The sequence below is a fragment of the Nestor notabilis genome, unplaced genomic scaffold (assembly GCF_000696875.1).
Source record: "Nestor notabilis isolate BGI_N333 unplaced genomic scaffold, ASM69687v1 scaffold2887, whole genome shotgun sequence".
In the NCBI taxonomy this organism is placed as follows: domain Eukaryota; kingdom Metazoa; phylum Chordata; class Aves; order Psittaciformes; family Psittacidae; genus Nestor; species Nestor notabilis.
This window is the reverse complement of record NW_009934973.1, coordinates 114,707-126,663: the sequence shown is the minus strand read 5'-3', so window position 1 is coordinate 126,663 and position 11,957 is coordinate 114,707. Positions and strand designations below refer to the sequence as shown.

Sequence of the window (11,957 nt, the reverse complement as noted above, 5' to 3'; positions counted from 1 at the left end):
ACTGGATACCATCGAGTTTGGCAAAATAAGCAAAAGACTATATTGAGTTCCTATGGCGTTGAGGAGATATTAATTAATAGCTGGTGTGAAGTGCAGCCAGTGTTGCCAGACAAGTTGCAAATTGACTTTTAACTACTAACTTCCTTTTCTTCTGGAACTCTAAGAACTCTAAGGTTGAAATGCAAAAAAGTTGTTGACAGTAATAACAGCTTTAACTGCACTGAGGTTTTCTGGGATGGTTTAATGAATTTGGAGTGTTGATTAAGACTTTTGAAACACAGAAGCTCACACTGTTTGGTATGATACAAGAAAAAGGGAATGATGCTTCAAATGAACATGGCTCGAAATCCGTAAGATCTGAAATGGTTGTATTTGAAATTAAAAAGAAAAAGAGTTCTTTGAGTTCTGAAATCATAGTATCATGTGGTTGGGGTTGGAAAGGACCTCAAGATCATCCAATTTCAAGCCCCCGCCATGGGCAGACACCTCACACTAGAAGAGGTCACCCAAGGGAAACGAATGGGAGGAAATAGTCTACCTGATATATCCTTTACTCAGAAGATGCAGGTTTCTTTGTTGCTTTTTAATGTTAGTATTTGTAAGAATGAAGTGTGAAAGCTGGATAGCTATTCAGATTATGGGATGGGTTCCTAGGAATATGCAATATATTCCTAGGTGAAGGTGGCCCTCAGATTCTTTAGCACGGACTTCAGTAGCTGCATCATGGACTAGATGATCTCCAAAGGTCCCTTCCAACCCCTAATGATTCTGTGATCATCTGCTTTGCTCTAAGCATTCCTGTGTTTGGCCAGCGGTGTGGGTGTAAAGGTAAAGCTGAAAATTAAACTCAGGATAAGCAGTTTTTAATCCCAGAATGTATCCTGCACTTTTGTATGTTGCTAAATTCAGCATTATTTCCTCCTACATTACTTTTAAATAACCGAGATTGAGGACCCAGATTCACATATACCTTTTCTTTCACTCTTTCATTTCCAATCTTTAAGCCAGTTATGCACTAAGGAAGTTCCCAACATCATTTTCCAGAGAGCAGTGGTAACTTCTTAACCAGGCACTTGGTGGGAGCAATGAGGCCATGGAATAGGTATATAGGATGTAAGGGCTGACTGCAGGACCTAAACTTAAACTCTGATTTTAATAGGAATTTAAGCATCACATTTGTTGACTCTTCAGTTACAACACATCTGGTAACATTCAATGTTTGATATGACACTGTGTGAATGCTGCAGTTTTATACAGAGCTCTTACAGGATTGTTTTTAACTTCTGAATCCTACCTGTAAATGTTCACAACAAGTGGAAACAACTGAGTCTTCCACAGAGGATTTTGTTTAAAAGAAGGTTAGGAAGAGATATGCAAAAGTAAGAGACTTCTTACTTGTATTAAATCAACCCCAAATCCCAAGACCACCCTTGGGTCAGCTTTTACAGCCAGCGGTCAAATCAACGTGTTGAATTTTTAAAGCTTATTGAGACCAGTATCTGGTTTGTTATTCATGGGAAAGTCAAAAAATGTTGCAAGTTAAATACAACCTTTTTAAAGAGGTACAGCAATAGTGTGGGACAGGATATTGATAAAGGGACCAACCGGTATTCATTAGGGAGGTGCCACAGTTTAAGAGATGAGAAATAACTGAAGAGGTGAGGAGAAGACCAGAAGTCTCCCAAGCACATCAGATACTGTTTCCCGTGATAGTTTTCTGTGTCAGACAGCACCCAAACTGGCAACTGCTATTCTGGTTATTCTCAAGTAGAACAACCTCAAATTCTTCTTATTATCTAGTATGCTGATAAACTGGAAAGAAACCTTTGTCGCTTGGAAATGAATGCAGGAAATGGAGAAGAATAACATTCAAATGAAGAATCAGAGGTTCATTTTGTGTCTTAAGTCATAGAGGCTGAGGTGGAATAATTGCTGTGGTAAAAGTGTGTAGATGGGTTTGATAATAGAGAGCTGAGTGGTAACTGAGTCTGCACATACTTGTCAGGAACTGTATGGCTGACACATCCCATTTAAGATCTGCCATGAAGGAGGAAGAACACGGGTTTTGGCACTCACTGGACTTCGTGCCTTTCTACCGTCTGAGAGCATTATATTCCTGCACCACAGCAATATTTTTTTGTGAGCCATTATCATCATAACTTTGGTTTTGAAAGCAAAGAACTCTGCACATTGTAGAGCAATACGTGACTAATGGATTGTAAAAACAAAGTGTGGATTTAAGGAGGCTGTAAAGGAATTGTCCTGGTAAAACTCCAAAGAAGAGGTGGTCAGCGTGGGAGTGAAGGCGCTAGTGAAGGGTATCCCAGTTTAGTACTGGTGATGTTAAAATACATTTAAGTAATAATATTGAGTGGTATGAGCTGCATATAACATAGTTACCAATAGAAATGTGAACCATCTATTTGATTTGCTTGCTCACAGATTGAGTCTGTGAGAAAGCAGAAGATGGTTGAAATGATTTGCATTATATATAAAACCAATGTTTTGATTTCTGATATGTCAAAAGGATGCTCCAGCTTTTCTGATTTGGCATGTGCTGATATACGTGCTTTGTGCTATGATATTCTGTAAGGCACACTGCTTTTTCTATTTTTAATCAGCTCTAATTTATGTGGCAGCTTTATTCCGTAACATTAGAAATGGGAGAAATAGGATTAAAATAATGCTATAGAAGCTATATAAAATGAAGTGGGTGAAAGGCAGTAGTCTTTGGGGCTGTATTGCAATATGGTTAAGTGGAAAAATTCTGTGTCCCAGTAAAAGGACAGGAGGAATTTAAGAGCAGACAGAATATATTTTCCCATGAAGTGACTCGGAGCTGGCTCCTACGCCACTTTTGCAAATACCTGCTGGCAGGCATTGGATCACATTATTTATGTTATGAGTGTTATCCATTAAAACGGAGTTATGCTGAAGGATGATAAAAAGTTATAGGACAGAGAAGTGGAACAGCTTTGGATGAATGGTGAAAAAAGACTGCAGAAAACATAAAACAGCCAAGTAGATGCAAAGGGGAGAGGAGAGTTCTTGCACTCAAGGGGGATTCAGAAGTAGATGAGAAAAGAAGAATTATGGTTGTGGAGAGAAGAAAAGAGAAAGATGAGTCATTGATGAATGGAATGATTTGGAGTCTATGTCCATATGATTCAGTACCTCTTAAGTGTCCAAAAATAACCTTGTCTGTAAGTGCCATTATTCTGCACTAGGGTAGGAGGTTTTTGTGTCTGAAGACTAACTTTCAACTCAGAGTATTTCTTCCTTTCAATACAAAGCACCTCCCTTACACCTCCTGTAGCTGCCAGCAGCAATGTCATATCTGTCTCTAATCCTGTGGAGTGCCTCTATTTAAAACTTGCTTCCTCTGGTCATCCTAACTTACTGATGGAGAAGTTGTCCCATTTTCTATGGTTCTGCAGAAGACTCACAGGACTCCCAGGTCATTGAAGAGGCAACAGTGATGATGTGAGAGTCTTTCCTTCTTTCTTCAGATAGGAACTAGTATTGCCAATGGACGTGATACTGAATGTTTTGTTCCTTATGGCTCTTGTGCATTGCTGGGCATTTCTCCTGCTGGTATTTCCTAGCCAGGACCGTGGTACCTGCTGGTTTGTATTGTCTGTGTTCACTGCCTTTTATACAGTTTCCAATGCCCTTTGTGTTTAGACATGTTTCTTGGGGATTAGATCTGATTCTCTTCCAGTCCAAAATGATGTCTTCATTGTTGATTTGAATTTCAGATGATTTTATCTCCATTGCTACATTAGATACACACCACAGAGCTCTCAGCCTTGTATGTGAGTCCCTTTGTCTGCTTCTTGACTTTGAATGAACACAAATGTTCCTCTTAAGTATCATTTCCCCTCCCCTACTCAGGGTTTAGAGAGCAATAGATTTGTGGCTTTTTTGTTCTACTGTTTACTACCCCCAACTCAGGGTTTAGAGAGTGTTGCAGGACACTTGGAACCAAGAGCAGCCTTGACATGGGAGCTGGGTCTGCTGTGCAAACTGTCCTCTAATTTGTTGGGTGGAATCAGCTCTCCCATTCTCCTAGAATTAACTGACCAAAGCCTCCGGAAGTGGATACAGAACATCATTGTTGAGACCTTAGTAAAACTGCTACGTGGGTATTTTCTGAGTAGGGGATGAAGTTCTAGAAACTTCTACAAACAGTGGAGCTGGAAGCCTTTTTTCAAAATGAATCTCTGTGTCCTGCAGAAAGCCACGTAAATGCATTAGGATTTCATCTGCTTCTAAACCTCTGCCAACACTAACCATGATAAAGGTTATATAGGCCTGTTTTGCGATGGATGAAAATTGGATGGGTTATCAGCAATGATCCCTTGTCAAATATTCCTCCAGATGATCTGTTTCAAACCCAGCCTTCCAGCACGCACTTGACTGTACTTCAGGTAGTGTTATTGCCAGGTCGACAATCCCTCACTGCAGTTTTAGGTGATGATAGAACTGACTGTCCTCTCTTTGTTTAAAAGCAAAACCATGGTCCAGACCTAGAAATAAGACTATCTTATGGTCAGATGTTTTAACCTTCAAATAAACCACAGTAATATTTCAACAATGAAACGATGACAACTACTACTTGAAGATGAGTCTTGGCTATAGCCTCCTTTTCTCTTTTTCTTCTGTACACAAAAGCAGAGAGCTGGTTTCTGGTATCATTTTTTTTCCTAAGGGAAAGATTTTGGTACAGAAATTTGCTACTTTTTTTATCCTTTCTTTTCCCCATTTGCTTTCTAGTCCTTTTTATGCAGGGATACACCTCCTGGTTCCTTGCACCTTTTTTCCCAATGGGAACCATGTGTTCCAGAAATTTGCAACTTTTATTAGTCTGTTCCATTTTGCTTTTTTTATTCCATTGCGGGAAAAAAAAATCACTACTTCTGAAGTGCCTTTTCCTTTTGTCATCTCCGACGTTTGCCATCTGCTGCTTTCTGTGTCGTGGAGTGGGTTTTGGTGCTGGTGCTGGTGGGTTTTTGTGCTCGGCTTGGTTTTTATTAGTACCCCTGCTATCAGAGATCGATCGAAAGAGTTTGTGTATGTGAATGGTTTTAGGCGTTTTATTTTGCACTGACAAACTTGATAGGTGATAACGTTTGGCCACCGCATAAACATCATTTGCTTGCATTATTTTGGCCTGAGAGAGATTTACAAGCAACCTCACCTTAATAAATAACTTCAGTTTTGCAACATTGAGAAATAAGAAGTTAAAGATTTGAAGTTCGCTGGGGATACATATGTATAATTTAACACTGTTGGGTAAAAGATGTAAATTTTGAGCTTGGATGTGTGGGAAACATGAATTTCTGTCGTTATATAGTCACAGGCATGTCTCTAAAGCTATGCCAAATTATAATATTTGCATAAATATTTATATAAATATGCTATACTTGCATAGCATTTGTAGGGGGTTTATAGCTAACTTAATTTACCATTTCACTATGAGACTGAGTTGAAGTAACAGCTAAGTGCTTCCAGAATGGCAAATAACATTCCTTTGAGTTCCTTAAGTTTAGGTTTTAGTGATGCAGACTCTGGTGTTGCCTTGTACATGGAAATCAATATGCATGTGAAGTGAATATTGTGGATTGTGTCTTTTAACATACAACATCCAGGCTCTGTGTTTCTAAAGTAGATGCTGTTCCATGAACAAATAGGGGAAAAAAATGGGAATAAGGTGCTGGAAGGATTTTCTCCTATATTTTTACTAAGACACGCTGAGATTACCATAGATCTGGCTTTGTCTGATGCTTTGTACATTTATGCAGTCCAGAATAATAAGACCACTTAAAACCATGGATGTTTCATTTCTGTGGGTGGTTTTTGTGGCTTTTGGTTTGGGGGTTTATTTGGGGAGTGTGTGTGGGGGTTTGTTTTGCCTATTTTTTTAGCAGTGATCATGGGGCTCTTCAGTTCAATTTGATGAAGGAGAGAAACAGAATCTAAGTTTCTACCTTGGTGTTCACATTATCTTGAACTAAACCCAAAGTAATGGAATAACCTTGTAAAATCAAAGGGTGGGAATTCACAGGGTGGGAAGACAGTTCCAAGCAAAGGAAAGGAGTGTAATACTTCATGTTTCTTCAGATGGGGACATGTGGGATTTCTTCGTCTGGGGACATGCATGTGGAGTCGAAGCTCGTGGTAATTGTTGGTGTGTTCTCTTAAGCACGGTATTTTGCTGTGATTTTTGGAAGGGTCAATCGCTTGCAGAGATTTAAGTAATAACTTCCTGGTGGGTGATTCTCCTGGTTTTATTTATGCTTTTTTTTGTGTGTGCCTGGTTCACTAAAACGCAACACCTTTGCTCCTTGGTACAGTAAATGTACTCTGTAATATCTATTATGGTACAGTCAAAGGATAATTTATTGTCAGATAGGAAAGTAGGTCAACACTAATGTCACTTGATGATCAACCCCCCAAGTTTAATAAAACACCTCACCAGCATGCATTCTGCACAGGGCTCGATGTTTTATTAGGACTACAGTACCTTACAGTACCTAGCTGGAGCGGGAGTGTAATTACTGAGCTGTCAGGGTGATAAGTGGGATTAATGGCAGCCTGGTGCACTTTAGTCTGCAGAGTGCTCAGAGAAGCAGAAGATGGTATTATTATAAGAGAAAGTCTGGCCTGGCATATTCATGGCACCCTTCCCTCCTCCCCAAAACTCACATTCCAGTTTGTGTTACCACCACCACCCCCCTCTCCCAGTAGCTGACATTTTCAACAGCTGTTACTTGTGAAAACAGCTCAAAAATCCAAAGAAAAATACTGTGGTGAAGATGCTTGTTAGCCACAATGGGGAATCTGGGCACTGCTTATCATAGAGTGTATGGAGCCAGACTGCTTTGGGTGGGAAAGGACCCCTTGTCCTATCACTGCAGTCCCTGTTGAAGGTCCCTCTGCAGCATCCTTGCAGCCCCCTTCAGACACTGGGAGCTGCTCTGAGGTCTCCACGCAGCCTTACTCTGCCAGGTGCCATTCTAGTCATTTTTGACATGAAATTGTTCTATATATAATCGACATCAATGCTTTTCCTGTGAAGTGCCATGCTTTTGGTCTTGGACACAGGACTTTTGTGTTTTAAAGGAAACCATGTTCAGGAAAGAGAAGAGCAAAACGATCATCCGAGCCCTCATACTCGTGTATTTTGTCTACTGTATCTCCTTTTTCTAGTACTAAAGCTTTGCTGTCTTTCAATCTGCTTAGACTGCAAAGACCTCTTGACTCAGTGCTCTGGCCACATCAACCCTCTGAGGTCCCCACTGGCCTGCTTTTGCTTGTTAAGGCATTCAGAACATGGGCCTGTCAGTGGGTAGTGCTGGGCAGTGTATGTTTAAGGTGTATTTAAGTCGCAGCTAAACCTACCGTGCTCTTCTGCCAGAGAGCCTCTGACATCTGGCTGCTTGAACTAGTAACCTGCGCTGGTGTCCAACCTGGATTTGGCTTTATCAGACTTCTCAGCTTTTGCAGCATCTGAGACCTTTTCTCCTTTAAGCATTTCCCCTGGGACCTTCTCCCCATCACTAGTTCTACGAGGAAATCCAAACAGCCTCTACCAAGTGCCTTCAGCTTGTGCCATGGTGCTTCACCCAGCCAGATGCTAATGAATGGGAAGATGAAAGACTAATCTTTCACTTAACTGGCTTTGCCTTCTCTCTTAATTGAAAAATCCCAACCAAAAAAGTCCCCAAACCAAGCCCAAAGCAATGCCTATGATTGACAGTCAGGCCAGTTTTTCACTGCAGGTATTTAAAGCATTTCATTCCTTTTAATATGCTTTTCATTTCTTTGTGTGTGCCGTTTCTCTGTGCACGTAGTCCACAGGTCCCTTGCAGATGTTCTATGTTTGAAAACACCCACTTCCAGTGACAAGTAACAATCCTGCAGGTGGACTTGTGGAACTTCAGTAGTTGTGCTCAGATAATACGTAAAACCCAGATTTTATTCTGTTTTCCATAGATTGTTGAACCCACAATTTACATGAATTCTGTCTGTTAGAGAAATGATCTTGAAAGAGCATCTGCAATAACTTAATGGGTTCTGAGATAATGGTAGTGTGGCATTTGACCTGTGGTAATTATTGATATGATTGAATGCCCCATCCCTGGCAGTGTTCAAGGCCAGGTTGGACACAGGGGCTTGGAGCAACCTGCTCTAGTGGAAGGTGTCCCTGCCCGTGGCAGGGGTTGGAGCTGGAGGAGCTTTAAGGTCTCTTCCAATCCAAACCATTCTGTGATTCTATATGTAAAACCAAAAGTGTGCACAAATTTGTGTTTAGTAGAGAACCATTTGACTTCTTCAGCTGACTTTTACCTTTGTTTTTCAATTTATTGTTACATTTCCTTACTGCAGATTGCATAGAACACCCTGAGAGCTTAATTCTTAGATGGGACTTGTGCAAGCAACCAGAGTGGTACATCACTGTGTATGTCACTGTTAGGGCCATGGGTTAGTGGTGGCCTTGGCAGTGCTGGGGTAATGGCTGGAACTTGATGATCTTAAAGGTCTTTTCCAACCTAGTTGATTCTGTCCTCATGGATGACCGTGCAGAAACAGCTAATAATTCCTTGCTACTTAAGATGTTTTAATATACAGTTAGGTTTTGTCATTAGGGATGACAAGAAGAGGATTTTGGGGATCTCCATTGGGAATATTCAGTAGTCTTATGCATTGTCTTCAGGGGTCACAGACATATCACAGGAAACTCATAGAGAAGTGACTTGAAAAATTATTAACATCCTAAGTCTTTGGCACATACAGTACAAAGTAGTTCTGCTGTGGAAGTACTGTCGCTTTTGTGTGTCTGATTATCCAACATCCAGAGTTTAATCCACAGTGACACTTCCAGAACTACATTAATACATTCGGATTCCCAGCACAGATGTTTTGCAAATAGAAGTATGATATGGTCAGAAGTTTAGCAATCTTGGATGCCAGGGGAAAAGTGACTTCTGTGTAATTAGACATTGTTTCCTGATACTTGGACATCTGTAGGCCATATGTCCATAGCTGCATCCTACCACCTGCCTTTGTAAAATGGAGTCAACAGAACATAACCAGTCAGTGTTGAATGCAAGTCAATAATGATCATGTTTTAATTTCGAGGTTTTAAATAGAAATGTAATGAAGATGCTCTGTGTTATTCCTTTGTGGCGTCTCGTCTACCATGCTAACTCGAAAACCTTTTTGGCAGCACTTGTGTTCCACATCTCCTTGACATGTTTTCTTCTATTCCCTTAGATGCTTAAAGTGTGCAGATGCCCCCTGTCAGAAGAGTTGCCCAACTAATCTGGACATCAAGTCATTCATCACAAGTATTGCAAACAAGGTAAAATCAGGCTTGCATGTACATGGCAGCAGGTAGCAGCAGTTCTCTTGCTGAGTGTTTCAAGGTTTATCTCTACAAAGTGGTAAAACAAATAGGTTTTACAACAGATGCTTTAAAGCCCAACAGTTTTTAATTGGTTTGAGTTCTGTTCTGTGCCTGGCCAGAGAGTGGATAGAGCAAATCAGGTCACTCTTCGATGCTGTTTTGGGGTTCGATGGTTTTCAAACACAATGATATTCCAAACCCTGAGCATCATTACAAGATAGTTATTGAACCTTGCTGCTACCTGAGGAATTACAGTTGGAAACCTTTTTGGTTTTGGGGTTTTTTTTTAAAGAAGCGATGATAGTTTGAATTTGCTTTGGGCAGAAATTTGGCACGACGGTGGTTATCTCAAGGACTGTTTTCCTGCACTTTATAGTAAGAGGCTCTGACGAATGCAAATGTAGTCCATCACTTAGACTATTAATAAAATACAACAGGAATAAACTGTTAGATGAATAAAGAACCCCTCTTTGGAGGTCCTGTACCTTTTCCTTTCTTAATAGGCTGTTATACTGTGATCATCATGAAAACTTCAAAGCGTGAAGACATTATTTGGATTCGTGGTTTACAATTGACTTTTAACAGTCAGAACGAGAAACGAAGATGACAGCAAAGTTGATGTGACAAGATTAATTAGGCTGCCTGGGATAGCCTAGAGATGACTAGATATTGACTGCCCCATACCTTTTAAAACGTACTTCCCATCTGTGGGATCGTTAGGTGCCTTGTGATTTATTTGTCTGGAGAAGTCCAATTAGACTCATAATCTACTGGGGGTGCTACAAAGATTTTCTGGCTGCATTTTATGCTCTAACATGTCTCATTTAGATGCAGCTGAAAGGGCCAACGCAGGTAAAGCTGGAGTGAAGTGGGCAACAGCAGCACTGCCGTGTGCGAGTTAACAGCCACATTGCTTTTACTACACTGTGTGTTGTAGTATGAGAAGAGAAGACACTGGTAAATTCTGCACCTTAACAAGAAACATTAGGATAAGAGGAGCTATTAAGGTACATGTATCAATTATAACATTAACTGTGTGTTGATATGGTTTGCAGTAATTGGTGTTATGCCCAGCATCTGCATGTATCCTGTCACTGCAGCATTTAGCTTCCTGAATGTAGGTATCTCTTTGCAACCATACTATACTCTGTGTTGTATTGCTCCTTATTGCCTCTTCAGGAGTCAATATTGCTCTCTTCAGGCAAACAGAAGAGAGAAGGGACAAGGCAGTAATGAAACTGCCTGTCTCCATCTCATCATTGTGCTGTAGTTTGTTTAGGAAACCAAAAGCAAAGTTTATGGAAGTATTTTACCAACATGGTATTTTCGTAGTAAGAGATGAATTATTTACTGCTTTGAGCAGGACAGGGTGGTGTGTTGAGGAAAGAAGAAGGGCCTGATTATCAAAACACAAAAGCTGGGAATAAGGAAGCAGGGAAGGTGGGCTGAAGAGTGCCATAGAAGATGTCAGAAGAAGAACTAGTACCAGCAGCATCCTGGAATGATAGATTTGGTGGGTCCTTTAGACTCCGATAGCCTCAGAAATACTCTGTCTATTTGTGGCTTGACAGAAAGGGTAAATCATTGTAACCCTGATTCATTCTGAACCTGGTGAATCCATTACAGAGCAGAGAAAGTCAAGGTAGGGGGAACTGCAGAGCTTTGAGAGCTGTGTCTTAGCAAAGGTGCACCAGAATAATGTTAGGAAACTGCCTTAAATGGGTGAGTCTTTACCCTAATGAAGCTAGTGACCACTTACAGGTCTTAATAGGGCCAGATTTAACCTGTCAGATGGTCAGTGATCAGCCTTACAGAGTCTGGGCTGTTTGATGATAACTCTTTTAAATCATCTTGGAAGTTGCAGACGTCAGGGTTTTCCCTGAGCAGGTGACCTGCTCACTTGATGTCTTATGAGGAAACCCTGCTCTAAGAAAGCATCACCAGCGTACTACTGTTCCCTCAGGGGGCTGAACAGTCTGGATGGGGAAAATGAAGTATCTTAGATGACTGAAACGCACTTCCAGCCTTTCTGTTTGGACCCGATCCCTGTCTATGCAGAGCTACTGTATCCACTCTGAAGCTAGCTTTTATGAAAGGTATACAGCAGTTTTGGCAACTGCTTTGACCTCCTGTTGATGCCTGATAATTGCTTAGACAGCAGGAAGCATCCACGCGCAGGAAGTTTTCGTAAGTCAGGTGGCTGGTTTCTGCTAGCCAAGATGTTAGGATGGGAAATCGCATCCTTCTGTGGATTCCAGTTCCAAGTGTGAGTTCTCATTCGGTCTTGCCCATGGCTTTCTCTCCTTACCCTGCTGGAAGAAATTGAGAAGAACATGGTCGTGGAAGGATTTCTCTGCGAGAGCTGTAGCGCTCACGTAACAACCCACAGAAAACCAACACAGCACCCCCAAAAAACCCAACCCCCAAACCTAAAAGTGAGAAAACCCCACAACCAAATATATTTAGATGCATCATTCCTGGAGACACTCAAGGTCAGGCTTGGAATTCTTCACTTTTTGATGCATTTTCCCCTACACTTTTATTG

The 11,957-nt window shown here is 41.0% G+C and overlaps 1 protein-coding gene across 1 annotated transcript in view; it reads left to right on the top strand.

The window, feature by feature from the left end:
- Positions 1 to 9,277: 9,277 nt before the first annotated feature.
- The window catches only part of DPYD (dihydropyrimidine dehydrogenase), a gene marked incomplete at both ends in the record, with an annotated part of 117,121 nt that continues 114,441 nt past the window's right edge, over positions 9,278 to 11,957 (top strand). The window contains one exon of the mRNA XM_010017593.1: positions 9,278 to 9,367. Coding sequence (XP_010015895.1) covers positions 9,278 to 9,367 — 90 coding nt within the window. The remainder of the gene's footprint in view (positions 9,368 to 11,957) is intronic.